Here is a 24,447-nt window from a genome sequence, read left to right on the forward strand (position 1 = left end):
TTTTTTTAATCAAAATGATTTATGATTAATACAGTGCATATTAAAACTTTTAACCTGGTACCTTCGTAAAGTAAAAAATGTCCCCAACATATTACATTTTTAATCACATGAGTTAATTACTCTTTGGGGAGGCTTTGGCAATTCTGGGAAGGAGAGCATTTCGGGTTTCAAAGAGCGATGGGGGCCCGTCATTTAACGAGAACACAGATGAGCACCAGTGGGGTTCAGTGAAGGTCACGGCGGCTTCGTCGGCAAACGATTACCGCCATTTATTGCCAGAAACGGATGAGCATTAAGAGCTATTGTTTTAATGGATTAGACCCCCAGATGACAACAGTGTCACCACTTCCCAGGTGTCTGGGATGCGATCTAGGAACGTCTAGGTGCCGAGAGGCCCTTCACACCTAGAACCCGCCCACGCAGGTGTCTGCTTCCCCAGCAGGTGGGCGCAGCTGTCCCTGGCTGTCCCTTTCCGGGATGGTCTCCGCGAAGGTGCCTGGGGTCAGGGGTCCCCGAGAGCCTCCCTGGGCCGGCTCCTCCGTGTCTGCAGAGGTCACTGGACGATGCTTCTGGCGAGTGGGACCCGAGACGGCCGTGTGGCAGGCGTGGCCGCGGGTTCTGAGAGTCGGTGGAGGTGGAGACAGGAGCAGGGGGAAGACAGTGGGTCCCTGAGGGAGAACCGGGAGCCCTCCGCGGCCTGTCGCTGCCTGGGGAGCGGGGGGAAGGATAGCCCAGGGTGTGGCTTGGGGGCGACGGGGCCCAGCGCTCCTGAGCGGCACCGCTGGCCTCAGGCCTCCTCCGCACGCGCTCACACTTCCTTGCGCTCTCAGAGCGCGGCCCTCGGACCCCGGCGGCTCAGAGCCTTTCGGCCGCAGTCCACACCCCCTCCACTCCTTCTGGGGCCCGGGCTGAGGGAGGACGCCTCCCCCTCCAGCTCATGCGGTGGCTTTTGTCTGGAATCTTCACTTTCACACGGCGGATGTTCAAGTGCGTCTGTGCCTTCAGAAGCTCCGATCTTGACCAGAGAGAGACAGGGAAACAAGGCAAGAAGGAATCGTTAACCCTGGACGTGCCTGGGGGCTGTGGGGCATGCCCACACTTTGGGCGCCCCGTGCTCTGAGGCCTCCTGCGGCTCAGTGACCCCATCACCAAAGGGTTTCAGAGAAGGGATGACCTTTGCAGGGACCACGTGTCCAAGCCCCGCTGCCACAGTGGGGCGGGGGCCCTCAAGACACCTGTCCCAGGGCATAAGGCAAGGAGGTACAGCTTGGCTGATGGCCCGGCACTGTAAGGCCACGCACTGGAAATCTTCACCTGTCCCGGGGCAGCGTCCTCCAAGGCCCAGGCCCTGGGATTCCCGGCCCGACGGTGCCCCCCCGCGCCCCCCGCCCCAGCCATGCGGACACATGCTAGTGAGGACCTCTGCACCTCCCAGGGAGGGTGTCCTGATGTTTGGGCGGGGACCACGGGGTCCTGGCTAAGACCTCACGCTGAAGCCTGGTCCTTTGGGGGAGAATCAGATTCAGTGGTAGCTCCGCCCAGGGGCCGGTGGGGTCAGCCGTGGGGGTCACAGACAGGGGCTCTGGGGCAGAGGAGATGAGTCTGTCCCGATCACTGGGGGGATCCCAGGGGGCCTGGGAGGAGGCGGGTCCCTGGCAGGAAGTGCTCCCCACCCGTGCACCCTGGAGGCGCAGGGAACGGCCCCCTTGAGGCCTGTAGGCTCTGGGGACCAACATGGTTAGCAGTGAGCCTTCTTCCTGCACACCACACGGGGAAGTAATTCAATGTAATAGATGCTGAGGTTTTTGAAATTACATTATTTAGGAGCTGCGGCTTACACACACACACACACACACACACACACACACACGTGTGTGTGTGTGTGTGTGTGCTAAGCTGGGGATAATTAATAGATTTATTTAAATCGGCCTCTGCCATCTGTATTCATCTGGGGAGAGATGCTTCCCAGGCAGGCCCACGTTGGGACACCTTTGCCTGTGAAGGGAAGCTGGCAATCCTGGGGAGGGTGGTGGCCTCTGGGGCCACGGGGGCCATGGCAGGCGTGACAGGCCGTGACCACGGACAAGGCCAAGCTGGCCCCGCAGACACCAGACAGTGTGGTGCACGGACGAGGCATCCTTGGAGGCTGCTCCCAAGACGGGCCCGGCCGAGGGGCACCTCGCGGACCCGGGAGCGCCCGGCCCTCCCCATCCCGGGGCCGGGGCCAGGCTCTTTGTGCGCTGGCGGCCCGAGCTACTGTGTTCAGCCCGCAGGGGCCTCTTTCTAGGATCTGACTGGAGACATTCCTGGCTGCGGTTCTCAGCCTCTGCCCTGCACTCTCGTCCCACCTCCTTTATGCCCAGAGCTGGCGTCCCTGTTGTCGGGGGTTTGTCCAGAAGGAGCAGCGTGCACCTCCCCCCTCCCTGCGGCCCAGACACCAGCTACACTGTGTAGTGTGCATCCAGCCCCAGGCACAGGGTGTCAGCCGGGGGTGTGGCCTCAGGGCCTTTGCTGGCGGCTGGTGAGAACAGAAGCTCCAGGATGTGGCCCCCTGTCCTGGCTCTGGGAGCTGCGCCTGAGCCTGTGGACCCTGGCCGTGGGCTTGACGGCCGTCTCTGTTGATGGCAGTTGAGGGGGCACCTCGGGAGGAAGCTGGGGATCAGGCTCCGGTTCTGATTTAAAATGACAGGAAACAACACTCCCCCTTCCGAAGGCCACACGGCGAATTCTGGCCACTGGTCGGCAGCTGTAGGGGACAGACGAGCGTCTGGGAATACGGTGTCGTGTGGCCCCGGCCTCGGGTGGTCACCGATGTGTGGTCACCACCGTGACATCCACGTGGGCCCCGAGGAATGGCCTGAAGACTTGATCTCTGAGTCTTGCCCTTGGGGCGGGGGGTGCCAGAAGGGGGGCTGGAGCCTCCTTGTGACCGTCTCCCCGGTGACACCTTTTCCGCCGGGCCGCTCCTGCCCCCGTGTGTCCTGCGTGCCTGCCTCATCGTGGGGAAGGCCTGGACACACGTCCGCGTGTTGAGTCCTTACCGCGACCTTGCCGAGCTGCCTCCCCTTCCGGTGGAGGCTCTGGGTCGGTCCAGGCATGACCAACGCCTTCCAGGAGCAAGTCCTGGGGATCGAGGGGCTCCCCCGGGAGATGAGGAGGGCCACAGGGACCGGCAGACGGGCAGAGTGAGGGGGTCCCGCGGGGCTCAGAGGGAGCCACCGCCCCATCGCGTCAAAGCCCGTGTGGGGCTCCTGCCGGCCCGCCTCTCACGTCCTCCCCGCACCCGAGTCCCAGGGCTCGGTCCCCTGGGGGCGCCGCCCGCCCTCTGGAAGTAGGTCTGGGAGATGTGGCGGCCGCCGAGTCAGATGCTCGTTGGCGGAGGGGCGAGGGACAAGGGAGGGCGGTGTGCATGTCTGCCCCACCCCCCGGGTCCTCTGGGATCTGCACGTTGGGGGATCCGGGGCCGGGAGGGTGTCGGGAGGTCCCGGGCGGCTAGAGAGCCGGGCTGTGTGCTTCATTCTCATTCCGGGCCAGGGCCCCACCGTCCCCATGTAGCCATTACTGCGTGCTCGCTCGCTGTGGCTGCATTATAATGAGAGCTTATGTTCAATTTGCCGGGAGCCCGCAAATCGTCGCCTGCTTTTCCTCGGCACACACTCGTTTTACTTGCCCCAGGTGTTTCTTACAGTCTCGCGTTTTACACACGGACAAATTAAATCTGGGTTTGAATGTGTCCCTCTCTGGAGCTGACATAATGTGTTTTAATGGCCGTCACACCTCTCTGTGTCTCTGAGCCCATAATCGTCTGCATTTTCCAGCTGCAGATCACTTACAGGGTCATATCCTCAAAGCCAATAATGAAGTTATTAAATGGCGTCGAGGTCCATTTGGGTCCTTGCCATGCTGTCCCGCCACCGGCAGTGTGAGGGCGGCCTTTAGGAGCGGCGGCAGTGTGGGGGGACGTCCCTCCTTGCTCTCGTGTTCGTTTATTCATCTGGCCAGCCGGGAGACGTGTCCCAGGCATTTCCACGCAGAGCCGCTGGGAGACGTGGTCCAGGGGCTGTGGGACAGTGAGGTGGCCACGGCCACGTGGGCAGTGAGGAGGGAGGCACAGGGCAGCGGAAGGGTTGGCCGTCTCGGGTCCACAAGGACACCTGAGTGCCACGTGGGCCACGGAGTCGGGGGTGGCGTGGCCCCCCCCCCCGGGCTTCCTCCCCCAGCCCGCAGGCTCCCAGAGACCGCGTGGGAGCAGGTGCGCGCTGGGACGTCTGCAGTGATGGGCGCCGTGGCCTGTGGCCTGTGCCTGCTCACGCATGTGTTGACACTCTAACCCCCTGAGCGTGTGCAAGTGGCCTCTAGGATGTGCTTTGGTCGTGACTTGGGGCCCCGTGGTGCGATTATAAGACACAGGAGCACGGTGATGTCTGTCCGCCGTGGAAGAGGCCTCCCTCCCGCCGGAACCAGATCTGCCGACACCCGGATCCCGCGCGTCCAGCCTCCAGAACTGGGGAAACGGTGTTGTTGAAGCCTCCTGCGCTGCGTCTGTTCTCGTGGCCTGTGGAGGAGGACAGCGGGCCCTCACGTTCCTGCAGCCTCGAATCTTCTGTGCGGACGAGGGCTGCTGGGGTGGCGGGGGGTTCCACGGGCGTGGGGCCTCTGATTCAGGCCCTGAGGCTGCCATGCTGAGGCAGACGCCCCGCCTGGGAATGACCCGGCCCCCGCCATCCGGCCCCGCCTGGCCGTGGCCTCTGCAAAGCCTTGCTGTCCCTGCCTTCTGCCCCTCCGGCGTGACGGATCCCTGCCCTGGGCCGTGGCGTGGCCCACGCGTGTTGGCAATGACAGAGAATGCCTCTTCTGGCCGGTTTCATCTGGAAGGCCACCTGGGCGACCTTGCGTGCAGACTCGGGGTGGCTCGCGTCTCCTGCAAAGCCCTCCCAGGCCGGGCGCTTGACGGCCTAGAAAACATTTAGCGTCCACTTTGCTATTCATGCCCGCGACAACCCGCTGGGTCTCCGGTGGCGACGTGATTGACGCGTGCTGTTATCGAGGTGATGATTGCCGCTACGACCCAGCATCCCCGTTAGAAAGTTCCAGACACCAGCAGGCGGTAATAAACCGCCTCACAAACAGTGACCCCACGCATTTCCTACAATGCAATAGCTGTTTCTGACATTCTGACTCGGGCTTCAGCCTCATTTAGAGGTGAGTGTTCCTGGTTCCCAGAGCCCCTGCTCAGGGTCAGGCCCTGGGCCCCCAACGCTCTGGGAAAGGCGGCAGGTTACCAAAGTCATTTCTGACCCGCCGCCACAGGGCCTGGTGGGAGCTGCTGGGCAGCCTCCGGCGAATGACCCCTGGGGCTCCTGCCCTGACACAGGTTCGGGGGCTCCGTGCCTCTGTCTCTTTCTCTCAGGGCTTAGGGCCACGGCGTGGACCCGGCCAGCTCCTGGCCCATAGGAGAGTGGAATGTCAGCGGTCACCCCCCTGCCATCAAGACTGCTCTGGAGCCTTGCTCCCCCGGCCCCTTCTAGAAAGTGGATCAGTGGGTACCCGGAGGCTCCTGGGTGGGTGGGTGGGGGGTGGTCTGTGACTCAGAGGGACCAGCCACGTCTCCCCCTGACCAAGGTCGGCATCTCATCTGGGGAGGGAGGGCCTGGACCCCGGCCGGCCCCTGAGGCCTGTCAGGACCTCGAAAGCCTGAGTCTTGGACTGACAGGGGAGAATAGTCAGTGGAGGGGGCCGAGTGGCACAGGGCCGAGGGCCCCGCGGGAGAGATGCCCATGGCCTCCCAACTGCCTTCCTGCTCCCAGCGCCCCAGGCCAGCCCGCCCCCCGCCAGGACCACTTGGAACTCTGTCCTTCCTGCCTCGGACCATGGTGTGGGCTCAGTACCGGGTAGGCCCCTGCCGTTGTCTCTACGAAAGGGGCACCTCCCAGCAAGTGCCTTAGTCTGGCAGCCCCAGAGCAGCCCCGAGACCAGGACGTGTGTGCATGTGGTGCGTTGGGGCCCCGAGGGGACAGCCGTGAGGGGGAGGGTGGTGGCCGCCAAGTCCCCGACTGCAGGAGGCCAAGCAGAGGCCGGGTGGCCGGCGGGGGCGGGGTGGCCCCGTGGCTCCGCTGCGTCCTGCGGCCGGTGGGACAAGTTTGACTCTCTTGTGGGTCCTGAGCGGGGGCAAAATTGGGCCAGCTGATCAGCCTGCTGGCTGCGGGGTGGAGGCCGGGCTTCCCGGTGGCTGCGCAGAGCTGGGGGGTCAGAGTCCACTGTCACGTGCGGTCTGGCCACTGTCCGTTGTTTGTGTGGTCAGTTCCTCCATCCCCCGGGGACCTGGGAAGGTTCCAGCCTGGGCCGCGGCGAGAGGGGTGGGCACAGGTCACCAAGCTTTGTAGGAGCAGCTTGTGGCCTTGTGGGGAGGGGAGGTCAGTAGTCCGGGAGGGAATGTTCTGGGGCTGGTTGACGCCCGTAATAGCCGTCATCACCATCTGGGTCAGAACAGGAGCCTGGGGACACATGCCCCCTCACAGCCCCCAGCCTCAGTGACTCCACTGGGCAGCCCTGTGGAGGAGACCAGCTGGGGAAACCGAGGCTCCGAGAGCTTGTAGGGACCTGGAGGCGGAGAACAGAAACTCAGGAGACAGACGCTCTCTTCCCTTGGCCACTCTGTCACCCCCAGTGGCCGTGACGGGATGGACAGTGGGGGTGGCCCTGGGGCGGCGGGGTGGGCCTGGGGCAGGAACCGGATCCTGCCGGCCGGAGCTTCCCGGGAGCCCACCCGGAGCTCCCGCGAGGGCGCCAGCTTCAGGCGCAGGGTGGGCCCCGGGGGACACGTGAGAACCCACTCACACCGCCATGCGCCGGGCGGGGGCCTGGGCCCGGAGACCGCACGGCTGGGTGGCTCTCCCGGGATGCTGGCCGTGGGGGACCGGCAGTGGCTCTCCCCGTGCACAGTATAGTGGGGACCCCGATGTCCCCGGATCCCGCACTCGGGGTGGTAAGGAGAGCGGGGGCCTGGGGAAACTTCCCGTTCCAGCTTCCGAGGCACGGGATTCTCCGTCCGGCAACATTCAAAGAAGTATTCGCGAGGCTGGAGCCCCGGATCTTTCCCGGTTTCCAGCACTGCTCAGCTCGACCTCGCTTGCAGGGCCCGCTTTGAGCAGAATCCGGCATCTTGTCCCTCAGATGGAGGCCTCGGCGTTCTCAGGTCCTCTCCTCCGCAAGCCCTCCCTCCGTCCACACGAGACCCCTGTCCGGCCGCCCACCCGGCCGCGTGCTCAGCTCTCAGGAGCCCACGCTGGCGCCGGTCACAGCACGTGCCCGCCGGGTGGGCTCCCGGGCGGGAGCGCGTGCCTCCCCCTCCCGAATGCCCCTCAGCCCCAGCAGGTGCACATCTGTCAGAGGAACGGGGGCACCGGGCACGTCCGTGGTGTCCCTCTAGGCTCACTGGGAGATGCTTTCAGAAGACGTTCCACACTTGGGGCAACTGGGACGTAAGCGCAGCTACAATGTGGGTCGATGGGTGCGGAGCAAAGAGAAGAATTTCCAAACGGGGAGCAAGGTGACGGTGGCCAGGGCGGGGAGGGGAGAGCCGTGCAGGCAGCTGGCTGAGCGTCCTGGGAGATCGGCCGGAGGGTGGAGGGGGCATCTGCTCCCCAGTGGAGCGCCCACCCCCTCTCCGTCCTCCCCCACCTCCTCCCTCCTCCTCCTCCGTTTTGGCTGGGGAGGCCCTCGGTGCACAGGACAGAGACACAGCCTTGCTGGCTCGGAGCCCCAGGCCAGGGTGGCCATGGGCGGACAGGGAGGGGAGGCCACGGCACAGCGTGGCCCTGCAGAGTGGGTCACGTAGGATGAGGGTTTAGCACGGGATTCCTGGCGGAGTCTGGCTGGATGCTGGCCTTGGGACGTCGGCAGGGGTCCGTGTGCACTGGGGGGCCCGTTGTGCCCCAGGGCAGGGAGACGGAGCTGGTGAGGGGCGAGGGCCCATCACGGGAGGCTGCGAGTGCCGGGTGGAGGGGGTTCGGTTCCAGCTGGTGGCCCAACGAGCAGGTGGGTTTTGCTGAGATCATCGCCTCTATGTTCTGGGGGTGCAGCGAGGCCACGGGGAGAGGTGACGGTAAGGACAAAAACTCCGGACCCGCAAGAGGTCTGTGCTCACGGGTGTGGCTGGGCCCTCGGGGCCTGCCCGGGCTCTGCTGTCCTGAAGCACAACCAACCGATGGGCAGGAGACGCGGACACGCTCTCTCACCCCTCCCCCAGCCGGGAGCCTCAGTCTCCCCGTTCGCCCTCCCTCAGCTGGTGCCCTTTCCCTGCTACCTCTCTCTCTCTGTGCCCTCCCCCCACAGGTTCTGCTCGCTTGGTTTCTTCCGCTCTAGAGAAAGGATCTGGAACTCATTCACCCAAGGGTAGAAAGGACTGACGCTGGCTCAGAGTGAGCCCTGCCAGGGATTTTGCCCTTTACGAAGAATCGAACCTTGAAACCAGACAGAGTCCGGTTTGAGTCCGGCCCCTCCCTGGTGTGTGCGTCCCTGTCCCACGTGCCACTGTTTGCGTGTTCCGCGTGCCCCATCACGTGTGCTGTGTGCGCTGACGTGCGTGGTGCGTGTGTCATGCATGGGCCCCGTCACCCGTCACGTGTACCCCCTGCCCGCGGGGGCCGCTGCACAGAAGCCCTATAAGCACGCTGCTTGCAGATGCTGAGCATCTGTGACCCGGGGGCTCCAGGGGCACCTGCTGGCCGGACGCCTCTTCCTCAGCCCGCTGGGTGTCCAGGCACCAGCCCGGCACTCGGCCACGGGGCCCCTTGGAGGTGCCCACGGGTGCAGCCTGCCCCACTCTGGGCATTTGTTGCCTTTCTGGGCACCCAGACCTTCTCTCTCCACCCCAGACCCATGACCCATGACCCATGCCCCATGCCCCGGCCGCCCACCCCCTCCATCCTGGGTGTTTCAGACCCAACCCCACCCCCGCTGCCGGCCCCAGCAATGGGCTTCTGGCACATCTCCCCCCACCGCCCTCATCCAGGCCTTCTCCAGATCTCGCCGGAACCGGCCTTAAATCACTGCCCGGGTCTCACCGCTTGTAACGTCTCCTCCACCACATCGGGGTGGCCTCCCTGCTTTCTCGACAGTGTCCCAACACCTGCTCTCCTCGCTGTGGCTCCTTTCTCGGCCAGAGATACGGGTCTCACCCGTGGCCGCTTGTCCCAAGCGTGTCGTCTTTGTGAGCCTAGTCGTGGCCCCGCCAGTGCGGCAAGGGAACAAGGGCTGAGGCCGGCATTCCTGGGGACCGGCCTTCCTCCCCGCCCGTCCCCTCTGTGCTAACCCGTTCTCTCCCCTCGCCTCGCGAGCGTGCTCCGCATTAATACCGGGGACCGCGTGATTTTGACGTCACAGTTCGGTCCAGGAGGCTTTCTCTTTTGCGGCCTCTGCTGTGGCCTGTCTGTCCTTGGATGGGGCCTCCGGAGGACACTGGGAGTAGGGGAGCGGTCAAGGCTTCAGGGTGTCTGTGTGGGCAAGACGGCTCTGCCTCGGGAGACACGTTCTCCCGTCCTGGGGGTACGTCTGGGGACCCCGTGGGGACTCTGCTCTGTTTCCCAGGCTCAGGCCCTGCCGGGTTGTTGCATAATTACTCTTGTTGGCGTGGGGGCTGGGTCCCACAAAGTTGCACACAGATGCCACTGACATCCACGTGGAAGCGGCCGTGGTCACTTCTGGTAGAGTCCCCATGGGCCCTTGCTTTGGTCCTGGCTGAGGGCGAGGCCTCCGGGTGGTTCCCCTCCAGGGGTCCCCGAGCACACACAACACCGCCCTCCTTACTCGCCCCATCGTGGACGCGGGAGGAGAGGGAGCTACCTCGCTCTGGGCCTGCCCGGGGCATCTGGGCCCTGAAGGCTATGCTGTACTCGCCCCAGTGTCCCGATCCCCAGCTCTGCTCCGCACGTGCCCGAGGCCTCCCGGAGACCATGGCCTTCCGGGTCGGCACACACTGGCCTGAAGATCGATCCTCTACATCCTCAAGTCCTAGACTCGAGCCGCCTGCTTCCCGGCCTGCCGGCGAGCTCCCCTCTCCTGCAGGTGCCCCTGGCTTCCCCTCGCGAGGAGGCCACCCTGACTCTCCCCCACTGAGATGACCTCTCCCCGTTAACCAAGGCCTGCGTCGTGCCCCGTCTGCTCTCACAGCCTTTGGTTGTTAGAAAGCGTGTGCGTTCACACCAAGTTAGCAACATGTGCACACACATGTCCACGGATACATACGCCATTGTCTCATTCTCTTTGACGGACGCGGACAGTCACGTTACGTGGATAGAACACAGTTCATGCTGTCTTTGCGATACTAGGTTTCCTCAAATGATAGAGCATCGAATGACGCGCATGTGGAAAAGACAAACTTTCAAGTAACAAATCCAGGTTCAAAATGCAAAGCAGGATTCTGCCTCCCTCTGCCCCACACCCTGCCCTTTGCCCCAGGAACAGAATTGTTAATAGAGTTCTCTTTCCCCGTTCTGGCCCTCCCACTATAACTTGTCCTGACTTAACCTGACCTAACCTTCTGAGTTTAGGTGTGTCCTGACATGTCGTGACTGGTCACCGCTGGGGGGCACCTGCTTCGCCACGTTCCCGGCGGGGAAGAAGGCGCCAAGCCCACTCTGTGCTTCAACTCCCCACCTCACTGTTTTCATATAATTTAAAAAAAACAAGATGTAAAAATTTCTATTTATCTTTCTACTATAAATACTTCTCCAAGCTTTCTCTACATCTTGATTTTAAAACTTGAAAATGAAAATATGGCAGTATTACTGCACAAATGTTTATGCAGGTTTCATATTTGTGACTAGCACTTTGGAAGAAGAAGAATGTGGTAAAGATTTTACCCGTTGAAGGAGGCTCTTCTGAATATGAGGGTCTAGTGTATTTGTATGCGTATTCTTGACAATTTGTTGTACTTCAGAAGAGTCGAGAGGCTATGTTTTCCTTCATCCTGTATCCGCACAGCTCATTTCTTGATTCCTTTGGCAGCTGGGCTGTCCTCCCAGGCCAGCTTTTTGCTTGGGGTCTGTGATAGGAAAATGGAACTTCCAAACAGCCTTAAATGGTTTGCTTTGTTGACAGCTTGGCTGGGTATAAAATTCTAGACGCCATATCTTTTCCCATCAGAACTTAAAGACCCTGCCTGCTCCAGTAGCTTCTAGAAGGCAGTGTTGTTAATGAACAGTCATTATTTGTTGGTCGTGTTCTTTTTATTCTGCCAAATGTTGAGAGTTTCTTGCGTTTCTTGGGTCTGGGCCTGCCCATTGGATCTACTCAGAATATGGTAGGCCCGTGCTATCTGAAGATGTTGCTCATTTATTTGACTGTTTCCTCTTCTCGGTTGCCTTTTTTCCCTCTTTTAGAATTTCTAGTGAATGAAAGTTTGGCACCCAGGATACACCTTGCATGTTTCAACTTTCACCTCCCTTCTCAATGCTTTTTCCACTTGCTCCCTATTCTGGGACACGTCCTAGGCAGTATCTTCCACATCCTGGTGTTCAGGAATGTCCATGCCATCGAGCTTCACGTTGGTTAGCACGTTCATTTCCAAGACTTCTTTCTTGTCTGTTTCCTCACAGTAGCCTGAATGATGCTACTCAGAATGATTTTTATTATTTCACTTTTCCCTGAAGCATCTCTGATCCTTGCCACCTCATTGTCAAGTGTAGAATATCAATATCCCGAGCCTTCCTCCCGGTTCACACCACCGCCTTTCCATAGCTGCGCCGTGGCCCTGCCTGCCAGGTCCTCTCTGGACAGGAATAAAGGTTGAGGGGTGCACAGTGACTGATTAGCGCAGGTCTGGCTGGGTAGCCCAGCAGGCTTCTTGGTTGACCAGGACATTCCGGGGTGGGAGGGGGGGGTGTTTCCTAGTCTCGCTTGTGCGATCTGGCGAAGCCTATGGGACCCTTCTCAGAATAGCATAGAAATATAGAAAGTTACTAAGAAAACCAATTATATCGAAATGAGTTTTTTCAAATGTTGGAGAGTCTCTTTTGATGCAGTAATATGTTTACTTCTTTATTAAAACATTATGTAAAAATGTCTGGCCGTGGGACAGCTCTAGTTAGAAATCAGGGTGAACATAAACACCACTTTGCAATGTTCCCAAGAGCTGTAAAATGGTACGAGGATTCCTGTGATTTCCGTTAGTTACACCCAAATATCGTGTTTACTGCCTACATGCCCGATTGAAGGTTAATGCCAATTGTAAATTAAGGACACACTAAACAACGTGCATACTTTCTCCATCCAGGCTCTAATGCCTCCAGCACTCTGGGGACCCTCCCCAGGCCGGACGCCCCTCTCTTTGGACAGCGTTCTCCTGGCTCTGGCCTGAACTAAAGTCTGACACCAGCTGTGTGTCATGTGGGCAGGGTGGGGGTACGGACTAACCCGGCACTTTGGAAATACAACCCTGTCCACCAACCGTCCACTTTGTGAGCACATGCCTGTGCCCCCTGGATGCGCTGCTCCGTCCCTTGGCCTCACAGGTGCTGGCGGGGGTCGGGGGGATCTGGGCGTCTTTCTGATGGCTCCGGCTGCAGCCCCTTTTCTTTTCCGCAGCAATCGGCCCCACAATCTCCCATCCTTTCTGGCAGATTGTCCCCATTCTTGTCCAGCACCATTGAAGTTTTATCATTTTTGAAAACATCTTTCTGATCAGAACTGGGTGTCTCCTTCCGAGGTCTGCATTTGTGCTCGTGTCCTGCTCTTGAACAGACTTCCCGGTGGCACCATGGGCCTCCGTGATGTACACTGTTAACCGCCTCTCGTGGGCACCGGCCTTGGGTGTCCCCCGATGTTCCCGTTACCTTCTCTAAGGTTACAAGCAATGCCACACACATTTACCGGTGGAAGTTCTCGGCGCCCAGAGAAGGAGGAGGCTCCGTTCCCTGTGGCATGACACACAGGTCCCTCGGTTCCACCTGTTGAAAAATAATGCCCACACACACTTCATTTTATGAACTTTATTTTCTTGAATTCTCTTTACAGATGGATCCTCCAAATGGTTAGTTTTAAAAGTTCCCGGGTGAATTTAGGATATTTTTCCAAATTTCAAATACTATCCACCTGCTTGGGAACAGGTGGCTGTCAGAGGTGGGCTCTGTTTCTTGATTGAGGTCCCTTTGGGGTCTTGGGTGTGCAGGTGAAGCAAGTGCCCTGGTGACCCTCAAGGCTTCTGAAGGGGACGGCTCAGCTCCACGTGAGGAAGGAAGGCAATGACCTTGGTGGAGGTCAGGCTCTGCATACTGGGCAGGGCGGTTCCCTGAGCGATCGCTTCAGGTGAGGGCATCACTGGAAAGTGTCTTGGGGACGAAGGCAGAGGAGCAGGGCAGGAAACGGGGCTCTGAGGAGGGGCTGCAGAACACCAACCCTCTCCGAGCTCCTGAGTCCCCGGCTGGAGTGAGATCCAGGCCACTTCTCCAGGTGAGGGCTTGGACTGGCGTCCTGGTCTCCTCTGACTTCCCAGGGAGGTGACTCACCCAGAGGTGTGGGCTTGCCTGTCATCCCCCCCCCCCCTTCTGATCAGGGGCTGGCACAGCAGAATCGTGAGAGGCAGATAGTAGCGAGTCGGGCGCTAGTCTTGGCCGGTTTTTTATTGTTGGATTTGGTGCCAGTGTCCATGCCTCTGCAGACCTCACTTTCCCCAAATGTACACTGAGAGGTTAGAGCTGTCTGACCTCTAGGAGCCCTCTCCAGATCTGGCCTCTTTCCCTTGACTACACCGAGATGCCTGGGCAGGAAGGAAACAGCCTTCTTGTGACCCCTGCACCACGTCTCCGGGCCTACCTTACAGTCACAAGGACCCTCTGCCCCAGGATGGTCTGTGACCACCCCCCCCCCCACACACACACACAGGGCCTCACACAGGAAGCGCAGGGCCAAGCATAGGTCCCTGCCCCAACCCACTTGCAGAGCTCTTTGCTGGGCATTTGAATTCAGTTGGTGCACAAGTGCTTCAAGGCCTACCACCCTGGCCGCTGTGCTTGGGGGCGATCTGACCACAGATGCTCCTGGGCCAGGGCCCTGGGAAGGTGAGGAAATCCGCCAGGAAGAAACACCCGCCCTTGCTAGGGGCGGGATAGAGGCGGGCAGGAAGGTGCCCGCTGTTTCCTCTGGAGCCTTCCCTGGGCATGTACTGTGCTCCCACGTGCTCGGGCGCCTAGCAGCTGGCCTGGAGGATTTCACACACCAGACCCAGAGAGAGTGTGTGTGTGTGTGTGTGTGTGTGTGTGTGTGTGTGCGCGCGCGGGCGCGCGGGCGCGCGGGCGCGCGCGCATGTGTTTCCGGGCAGAGGGGCCCTTTTTCAGAACCCACAGCAGGTCGGGCCTGGGCCGCAGTGAGGCCTGGGCCAGGGTCCTCCCCGCGCCCCCCTCCCCCCGCCGGCCGCGGGGGTGCGAGGGGGCTGGGCTAGCCCGCCGGAGGCCGCCCGCCCCGCTCCCGCAGCCGCCGCGGAGGCTCTGCAGTGAGGCCCCTGCGCACCTAGGTGGAGCCCGACCCGCGGTTTTCGGCTGGACAGGCCCCGCCTGACCCGCCGGCGCGCCAGGCGGGGGCGCTGCAGGGCGGCGGGGGGTCCCCCGGGTCCCCTGCGCGGCCCAGTGCGCATCGGCGGCTCCGCGGACCGGGCGGAGCGCAGACGGCGGCGGGCGCGGGCCGGAGTCCGATCGCCGCGCGGGCCGCCTCCCCACAAGGGGCCGAACGAGCGAGCGAGCGAGCGAGCGGGCGCGCGCCGCCGGGCCGGAGCAGCGGCTTCCCGCGGGCGGCGAGGCGCGCAGCGTCGCCGGCCCCACCTGTCGGCGCGGCGGCCGCCGCCACCGGCCCCTCCGCTGGCCGCGTTCCCGGCCCCGGCCCCGGCCCCGGCCCCGGCAGCGCCGGCCAGTGCGAGCGGCCCGCGGAAGCGCCGGCCCGGGCCTCGTCCCACGGCGGCGGCGGAGGCGCGGGCTCCGGGGAGCGCGGAGGCCGGCCCCGTCCGGGGCGGAAGGGGGGCGACCGGCCCGCCAGCCCCGGGCCGCGCAAGTTGGATCTCGGCGGGCCCGGCCGGGCCCCGGCGGCGGCGATGGTGCGGCAGCCCCGCGCCCTGCGCGCAGTCCCGGCCCCGAGCCCGGCTCTCCGCGGCGGCGGCGGCGCGGCCCCCTGAGCCCCGGCCGGAGCGAGCGCGGCGCGGCGGCGGCGGAGGCGGCGGCGGAGGAGGAGGAGGAGAGAAGGAGGAGGAAGAAGAGGAAGAGGAGGAGGGGACGAAGAAGGCGACGCCGAGCAGCGGCGGAGGGGCCGGGGCGCGCAGCACCCCCCCGCGCCGCCGGCCGTTGCGCAATCCGCGGCCCGCCGTCCGGGCCCTGCGGGCGGCGCGGCTCCGGGGGCGGCGGCGGGGCTGATTCATGGGGCCGCGGCGGCCGCCCCCCCGCGCCCGGGCCCCCGGCGCCCCGCAGCCCGCGATGGTGGCCGAGTGGCCGGAGCGGCGGCCGCCGCGGCCGGAGACTTTCTGCTAACCTCCCCGCCTCGCCGCCCCTCCCCGGCGCCCCCCGCCCCTCCCCTCCCCCCTGCCCGAAAGACGCGCATCGCCGCCCGGAGTGGCGCCTCCAGTCGCGGCGGCCGCGGCGGTGGCGGCGGATGGGGGGCGCGAGCGGGCGGCCGCGGCGGCTGCACCCGGTGGGGCGCTGATGCGGCGCCTGGACCTTCGCTGCGCGACTTCGGGGGCGTCGGCCGAGTGGGCACTCCGCGATGCAGCTCCTGAAGGCGCTCTGGGCACTCGCAGGGGCCGCGCTCTGCTGTTTCCTCGTCCTGGTGATTCACGCTCAGTTCCTCAAAGAAGGTAATTGTCCCCGGCGCGGACCGGTCCCCGGTCGCTGTCCCCGCGGCTGCCCGGGCTTCCAGCACGTTCCGCCGGCGCCACTGCGGGCCCGGAGCGGCGGCGCGGACCTTCCCGCGCCCGGCGCTTCGGGGCTCACCAACGGCGCGGGGAGGGCGCCGGGGCCTCTGTGACCTCGCGCCGCTGGGGGCCCCAGCTCTCGCCGAGGCTGCCGTGCCGGTCCCCTGCCCCACTCGGCCCCGTTGGCAGCGGCGCCCGCCCGCTCTCCGCGGGCCCTCGGTAGATGGCACCCGCGCTCCACGGTGGCGGGGCCGGGGCGCGCGCGCGCGGGGCTGGGGGACCGGCAGGAGCCAGGGCGAGGCCTGCGCGCAGCACGCCGCTCCCCACGCCACCTTCCCAGCCGAATTGGGGACCCGCGGGCTCGGGGAGCCGGGACTTGGTCGCCAAAGAGCGGGGGTTGGGGGGGGGGGCTGCCCTCCGGGTGCCTGCTGGAGCGGGGGTCCCTGGATCTCGTTCTTGGGACTTGGTTCAGGCGGATGCCTGGCCGGTCGGACCCTCGAGGCTGGAGGGTACTCTGGGACCTCGGGTTCCCATATGGTCAGGTGGGGCACTCCTGGAAACTTCCTGGCCCCGAGCAGGGCTCTCCTGGAGCTTGGTCCTAGTAGAGCCGGGGCTGAGCCAGAACGGGAGACCCAGGGCACGCCAGGCCTTCAGTTGTACCCACTGCCTGGGGCTGTCAGCCGCCCTTGCCCTCAGGCACCTTGCTACCAGGGCTGCCCGGCCCCACGCCCCCCGGGCCAGCAGGGAGCGCTGAGCACTGGAGGGAGCTGGAGTGGCTGGGGAACGCTAGCCCGTCCTCATTAGCCCTGGGTTTGGGTTCCTACAAAGGAAGGATTTGCAACATTCAGCTGCTTCCCTGCCTAATTAATGAGCTGCTGCTGGCTCCCCAGGGAAGCAGGTAGGTGTGGGAGGCCAGCCCCAGGCTGGGTGACCTCCTCCATCGGCCTGGTGGCCGTTTCCCTCCGTGGAATTTGGGTCCAGGACCTGAAGGGGGAGCTGACTGTCCCAGGGGCTTGCTGTTGGCCTGCCCTGCCCTGCGGGTGAAGTTGGAGGCCAGCTCCCGGCCACACCGCCTGCCTCTGGAGTGGGCGGTCCTGCCTTGGGTTGGTGGTCCCATGGGGCTGGCACGTCCCCAGGGGGCTGTTCTCAGCCGTGTCTGCTGCCAGGGGACCAGAGGACCCCCCCCCCAAGTGGCCAGAGGGACCCTGGGCAGCTGGGCCTCGTTGGGCCTTTAGTTCTTTACCCTTCTCCCTGGTCTTTCCCATTTGGGGGGGTTCGTCTTGGAAAGGGATCGCGCGTTAAAGTTTTACCGTCTCTCTCCAAGGTCGAAAGTGCCCGTCTACGTGGGAAGCTCCCGGGACGGAGAGCCCTTTCCCTGATATTAAAGCAATGATTTAGAAAGAGGGTCAGGCCGCTGGCCACTCCGATTGCGTGGGGCTGAACGGGTCCCTTCCGCTCGCCCCACGGGGACTGAGCGGTCCTGGTGTCTTCAGGGGACAGCACCATCCTCCTGAGGCGTCGGGTCTCAAGGACAGTTTCTTCTGGCCGGGAGGAAAGAGCTTCTGTCCCCTGGGTTGGAGGATGCCGGGTTGCAGGGCAGGGCAGGGTTTAAGGGAAGAACGGGGCTCACGGAGTGAAGTGTTTTTGTGGGTGGTCGTGGAGAGCCCTTCACAGGAAATCTCGGCATTCACTCTAAGCAGACAGATACACACACGTGTGTGTCATGCGGTGGCAGGCCGTGGCGGACGAGGAGGCCGGGCCGCGGGGCCGTGGAGCAGGCGTGTGGTCAGAAGGCGCATGTCCCTCAGACAGACGGGGAGTCCCGGTGTTTGCCTGTCCAGCCGTCCAGGCGCCGGAGGTCCGTCAGCGTGCGGTGACACGGAGGCACTGGCTGCAAGGGGCTGTCCCCTTCGTCACAGGGGAGGCCTGGGGCTCTTCTTGGTCCTCAGGCCGTGGGAGCCGGTTTTCTTCCCTCCAGTAGCGTGCTGGCCCGCGGGAGGGGGGCGGCGAGACGGGCCGGCCGGCAGCTGTGACTTGCTGTCTGCAGATGAGTGCGAAAGGGCTGATTAAGTAGCCATTTCCGTGACTCTGGCTTTTCAGGGATGAAGAATGGGGGGCCCAGGGAGCCGTTTGTCCACACTTCACCTTTTGTGTGGAGCTGCGGGCCACCCTGTGGCTGACCGGTCCCCCTCTGGCCAGCTGGCCTGCCAGCGTTTGGGAAGATGAATCGGGCTGTGACCGGAGATGCGCGCACATTGTGGTTCCCCGACTGCAGCCGTGGCTGGTCCGGCCTTTGTCGGGACGATCCTGGCCCCTGGGTGGGTCCCCGCCTGGCTCGGCCGGCCGAGGGCCAAAGAGGGAGCCCCGGACGTGGCCCCGGTGTGGGAAGTGGGGACGCCCCGGGGCCTGGGCGGCACCTTCTCGGCTCACTCCTGGGGCCACCCCGACCCCCTGGGACACAAGAGGGGCCTGTCTGTTGCTTCTGAATGCAGCGTGCAAATGTGTGTTTGGGGGTCTCGGGAACCAGATTTAAAACCCAGCTGCTTACTCAGGAGGCAGGTGCCCAGGTGACGGGGTGCTGGGGCAGGGGCAGAGGGAACCCCTTCCTCTACGTCCTTAGTTACGTCGGGCCTCGGAGCAGGGGGTTACGGGAACGGCTAGAATCGTAACAGTGTTTCCCACCTTCCTCTTCAAGGGACTTTAATATATTTTCCTCCCGTCTTTTATTCACTTGACAGATTACAGCACTGCCCGCAGATTAACGGCTTTTGTGTCGATGCCTAATGTAACAGGAACAGCGACAGAAACACTAAACAGGAGCGGGGAGACGTGAGAGCTGATGCCCGGCCGAGCCAGGCCGCTTGTGGGGCGAGGTGTTGGGGGCTCTGGGACCCGGAGGGGGCGGGAGCAGGCCGGGAAGTCTGCATGGAAAGGCGAAGCTGGGATTTGTTTCTGGAACATGGTCTGGGGATTTAGGTCTCTCTCTCTAAACCCTTTCGGTGGCAGACGAGTGCGTGAGACGGGCGTGTGTCGTGTCAACAGCCTCTCTTACAGCTGCTACCGAGCGTTTGCGGCGGGGTGGGGAGGTCGGCACCGGGCCGGCCGCCCTCGCTGTGTGCCGGCCTCGGTCCCAGGGCTCCGAGTGCCGTCGCTGTGGCCCGCGAGGCCTCAGCCGCTGCTCCGGGCCAGGCTGTGTGATAGAGTGGATACGATCCAGCGTTCACGTCCCGAGTCAGCTCGTTGTTCTGAGAGGGAAGGGTAATTCTGTGAGCCCGAGGCTGGGAGGGGGCACGTGTGACCCCGTCGGGCCCCTTAACGGCCTTCCGTTAGTTGGCGGCCTTCCGTAGTCGCTAATTGCTGTCGTGGTCACGAGATTCGCAGCTGGCACCGAGCGTCACCAGCTTCCTTGCAGCCACCAGCTGGTTCTGAACAAGGGACAGGGAGAGGATCGGGGACTGACACGGCACCCTTCCTGAGCGAGGATTCCGTCGGAAACGCTCGTTGGCTCGAAAACAGCCCGACAGCCTCTCCCGGTTATGTGGCACGCATGCGTGTCCCCAAGGCGTGAGCCGGCAGGGGCTGGCGGGAGGCCCGCCGTGGGTTGGTGCGGGCTCGGCGGGGAAGCTGTTCCTGGCGGTTCTGGGCCGGGGGACGGTGCCCAGCTCCGTCGTCAGAGTCGCGGCTGCAGAGGCAAGCCTCGTTCACAGAGAGAGGGCCGCAGCCCCGCGCCTGGCCGCCCTCGGCCGCTGTGCCAGTGACCTCCACCTGCTCCCCGCATGGCGCCTCCCCAACCCTCCAGCAGATGCGTCGGGGGCTGGGGATGTGTGAGTGGCTTCGGGAGGGGTGGGATTGGAGGGCGTTAAAAATAATCAGCTCCTTTATCATCATTTACTATCGTTTCTCATGTGACGAAGAATCTGATAAATGAAACCCACGCCAGCCTCAGTGGGAATCTCAGCGCCGAGATCCCATCCTCAGGACTGGGAACAGAGGGGACTTTTCCGACGTGACACGGCTCGCTGCGGCCTTGGGTGGGGGCGTCTGCGCTCTGGGGGCCCCCAAAGAGCCCTGGGGCGCCTGGGGGCACCGCTGCGGTGGGGGTGGGGGCCGTGCACGTGCCCACGCTGGGAACGGCGAGGCCTCGACTGAGGTTCTGGCAGGCAGCAGCCTCCCACCTCGTTCTGTCCGAAAATGGCACGGGGAGCCGCGCCGGGGACGTGCGGAGCCCTCGCTCAGTGGTCCGCATGCCGTCTGGGGACACCAGGAGCAGAGGGGGCAGGAGGGGCGGCCACGTCCCCTCCTTTGGTGGTGATAGTAACGACTAGTAAGTGACATCTGGTTGAATTATTCAAAGGCCCCGTGTGTCTGTGGCTCTATATGCCGTCCTGAGGCGTGTGGAGTATATCACATGCATCGTGGGCCCGACTGAAAATACAGCCTCTTAATTAGGGGGCAGAGCGCCTGTGCGATGGCGTGCAAGGACAGGGGCGGAGGGAAGCCCGTCCGTTGTGTCCTGAGTCACACAGGAATGAAAAGCACATGAAAGTATGTGACGGGTGTGAAGTGAGCCACGCTGTGAACACCTGCACAGGTAGCATAGAGCAGCCGCTTGGGCACGTTTCAGGGAACGGATTCGGGGCTCCTCTTGGACGAACGTTCGTGGCCCGTATTGCCGTCCACCTGCTGTCGGCCAGGGGGGCCTCAGCCGTGGTCGCCAGCGTTCCCAGGACTCTGGATCCTGGCCCCGGGGAGCCCTGTGGGAAAGGGCATGGCTTCCTCTCCCTCCCAGGGCGGGGAGCACATGTCTGTGCTCCCCCCCCCCCCAACTGCCCCGCAAATGGATGGACAGGACCACCTCTGCAGGTGGGGGCTCCCCAGAAGGAAGGGAGCCTCAGGACCAGCGGAACGGGGAAAGGGTGGGAGAAAAGCCCAGTCCGCGGAGGTCCACCCTGGGACCCCGCCCGAGTCCTGGGGGGCCCGCTCACCAGCCTCGGCTGATAGCCTGCCTTTCCCGGCGGGGGGCTCTCATCGCTCCGTAGACCTGGGGAGTCAGGTGCAGGACGGCCAGACCCACCTGCTCTTTCTGGCGGTTACTTAGTTACTGAGTGCGTGGGGACACTGCTGACAGCCCCCCTGCAGAAGCTGTTGGCAGGGGTGGCCCACGGCTGCAGGCAGGGAGGAGGGTTATCCGGCTGTCGGCCGAGGTGGGGGGGGGACCTTGCTGTCGACACCCCCAGCTCCCCACGCGAGCAGGCGCTTCCTCCAGGCGCCAGGCGGGGAGGGGGGTGGGCAGCTCCCCAGAGACCCTGGCTTTGCTGGATCATCGCTTTTCCGCGTCTACGCTGCCTGCAGGCAGGTGCCTGGATGAACCCAGGGAGGCAGTCAGGGTGCACGAATCCGTTTCCCTGTTGTGTGGGCTCTTTGAGGCACACGTGGCAGGTGCAGCTGTGCGACCCCGAAGGTGCCCACGGCAGCTCCCAGGTGAGCCCCGAGAGCACGGAACCCCTTTGTCCCAACAGTTTTGTAGGGACTGGAGCCGGAGGTCCGCCCCGCGTGCCCCGGCCGCTCCCAGCCGTCACGGAGAGGTCCCAGAGCTCTGCCCCGGACGGCCGGAAGTTTCTTTGCAGCCTGATGCGTCACGTGTCAGAGACTCAGACCACCGCCTGGGGTTGAGCCACGGCTCGCTCTGGGTGGACTGCCGCCCGTCACGTGGACGGCAGGTGTGTGTGCCACGTGCCCGGCCTGGGAGGGGTGGTGCCAGCAGCTCCAGGGGCCCTGCCTCTTGTGGGACTGATGTGGGAGCTGCCGTGGTCATGCACGTGTCTTCGGTTCGCCTTTCCCTCCCTGCCTAGTGGCGTCCACAAGTCACTTGTCATTCCGTCCGATTCTCGCTGAAGGGGGGAGGCCGCTCTGCAGGTGGGAACACGGTGGAGGGAGGAGGCTCTGGACGGCCGCGGACAGGCTGGTTCCAGGAGCATGAGACCCACGTGGCCTTGTGTCTCAGGCCCTCCAAGCGGCAGGGCCCCCAGCCCTTAGGGCTCAACCCTCCCGAAGCCCCTGAGCTGTGGTAGAAGGACAGGCCGCCTGCTGGAGCGGCTGTTCTCACCCGCGGGGCTGGTGTGGACCCCAGGCGCCCAGAGTGGCAGCCGCCAGCTCTCGCTGTCCCCGAGTGCCTGGGACTCCGGACGGGTGGGACGGGGCCTCGAAGGGCCGAGGCAGTCGCCCTGCGGCGTCCCTGGAGGCCCTCAGCCTGCCGGCTTATGACCTGTGTGGGGTCCGACCGGCACCTGCTCCTGGGCTGGGGGTGATCATGCCCCCTGCCCCCACTCAGCCGAGCCCTCTGCCCTCTGCCCTCTGCCCTCTGCCCTCTGCCCTGTCCTCTTTTGTTCTTGTTTTGCACCACAGAAAACAGACCGGGCTCTGCAGGGTCCCGAAGGTCAGTGTGTCACCTGTGGAGCGGTGTCACCCTCCCCCCCGCCCCTGACCTCATGCTGCCTTGGAGTTCTCAGAAGCGGGGCCTCCCCCGCACCCACCCCCAGCCCAGGCTGGACCTCGTTTCTGGTCTTGCCGGGGCTCCCCCGTAACCTCCCATGGCCTCACCTACCCCGTGAGGAGGGTGTGGTTGGAAAGTCAAGGACAGAACGTGCAGGGTCTGGCCAAGGCCCCAGGGCCTTCGACGCTGAGCACCGGGCGCCACTCTTTCTTCCTTGCGGGAACGCAGATGTGCATCCTGGGAAGACACACGGAGGTGCGCCCTGCAGGACGGGCGCCCGCTGGCGGTCTCGGGCAGGGTGACATCGGCCTCAAAGCTGTCTGTCCGCCCACGTGACCCCGCTGTGCAGGGGAGGCCGCAGGGGTTGGGCAGAGACCTGGACGCCAGCCACCGGTTCTGAGCCTCGGTCTCCCGGTCCGACGGTGGGATCCTGTGGTTGGATGTGCCGAGGGGGCTCCCTCTGCCCTGCCCCTTGCCTCTAGGTCCCCCGACCTGGGCGGGGAGGGTGGTTCTAGAAGGCTCCAGCTCTGGGTGAGCTGCCCTCTGAGAGGCTGCCCGAGGACCCGGCCAGTTTTCCCCGACTGACCATGTCCGCCCTCGGCCCTGTGGTATCTTCCCCGTGCGTGATTAGAGGAGGCTGTTCCATCTTTAAGCACGCTCTTTTCTGCCTGGAGAAGGCGGGGTTTATTAACTCCTTACCTTCCTTCTCCTCCGCTTACAGAAGCAGCCAGGCAGGCCCTCTGGTTTGCTCACCAAAGGCGGAGCCCAGGCCTTGTTATAAATGACTGTGCTCTGTGGGCCTTACGGCCTGCGTTCAGCCCTCTGACCCCGGGGGCACCAGGGCAGCACGCACCCGGTCCCAGGACCCGCAGCCCCGTGACGGCCTCAGTAGGCGTGCCTCGAGCACAGACCAAGTGTCTGCTGTAAGCCAGCAGGGCCCTGTGCTGGGGAGCTGGTGGGTCCAGTGGGATCCAATGTGTAGACAGGGTGGGCGGGGGCCCGAGTGTGTGCACTTGGGGGGAAGGCACAGCAGCGGGCAGCGGGACCCCCCAAAACACGTGTGCCCCGGACCCGTGGATGCGGCCTTGTTTGGAGACAGGGTCTCTGCAGATGCAATTAAGGTAAGGGTCTCGAGATGAGATCGTCCTGGACGAGGGTCCACCCTAAGTCCCCCGACAGGTGTCTTTATAAGAGAAGAGACGTGGGGGGAGGCGGGTGAGGACGGGGGCAGAGACTGGGGGACAAGGGCTGCCCACGGCCACCAGGAGCAGAAAGAGGCAGGAGGGACCCTCCCCGGGAGTCTCCAGAGGGGACACAGCCCTGCCCCACCTGGGTCTTGGACCCTCCACATCCAGGCCTGCGGGAGAGTGGATTTCTGTTGTTTGAAGCCACATGTTGGTGGTGATGTCAGGGCAGCTCCAGAAACGGATAGGCCGCGCACGGAGGAGGGGGCACACGCCGTGTCACCGGAGTCACGTCGCCGGGAGTCACGCCACATGTGCCGGGGGCTCAGGGAAGCGTGTTCTCCCGGGTGCTGGGTCTCACTGCCCTCCCCCCGTCTGTCTGGTTTCCGGTCAGGGTGTCTGGGCCCACGGAAGTGATGACCTTGGAGCTGCCGGGTGGGGCAGAAGCCGCTTCCCCCAGGTCAGGTGTGGGATGGATGGGGCCACCCGGAAACTCCGAGCACGCCTCCCCCATAAATCCAGCGTTTTGCAGAGTGAGGCACGCTTTATGCAGCACGGGTGGGCATTTTTCATTTTAACGGCCATGTGTTTATTTTTATGGGTACCTTCTATTTGTGGCCGTGGCGCTGGCTTTCTGGTTAAGAGAGAGAAAGGGCTTCTTTTGGACAGGAAGGTGGGACTCGGGTGCGGTGTCGTCGTGGAGAGACTCGGGGTGGGTGTAGTGCACGTTTCCTGAGCACCTACTGAGCGCCGGGTGCTGGGAGTTGTTGGGACCAAGGGCGCCGTGAGCTCCGGAGAGTTCTGCAGGCTGGGGAGGTGGGCTCCAAAATGCTGGTCGCTTCCTCTCGGGTGTCCAGGCTGGCTCAGCGGGGGAGCCGGGC

At 63.6% G+C, this 24,447-nt stretch overlaps 1 protein-coding gene across 3 annotated transcripts in view; it reads left to right on the plus strand.

Annotated features, from left to right (window-relative positions):
* The window catches only part of TAFA5 (TAFA chemokine like family member 5), a 190,464-nt gene that overhangs the window by 55,373 nt on the left and 110,644 nt on the right, over positions 1–24,447 (plus strand). Inside the window, exon 1 of one of the 3 annotated variants that reach the window (XM_042990894.1) lies at positions 15,705–15,832. The exons of the other annotated variants lie outside the window; for them this stretch is intronic. Coding sequence (XP_042846828.1) covers positions 15,742–15,832 — 91 coding nt within the window. The 5' untranslated portion in view covers positions 15,705–15,741. Of the gene's footprint in view, positions 1–15,704; positions 15,833–24,447 lie in introns of those variants that run through there. 3 annotated transcript variants of the gene reach the window in all.

The sequence above is a fragment of the Panthera tigris genome, chromosome B4 (assembly GCF_018350195.1).
Source record: "Panthera tigris isolate Pti1 chromosome B4, P.tigris_Pti1_mat1.1, whole genome shotgun sequence".
Classification (NCBI taxonomy): Eukaryota; Metazoa; Chordata; class Mammalia; order Carnivora; family Felidae; genus Panthera; species Panthera tigris.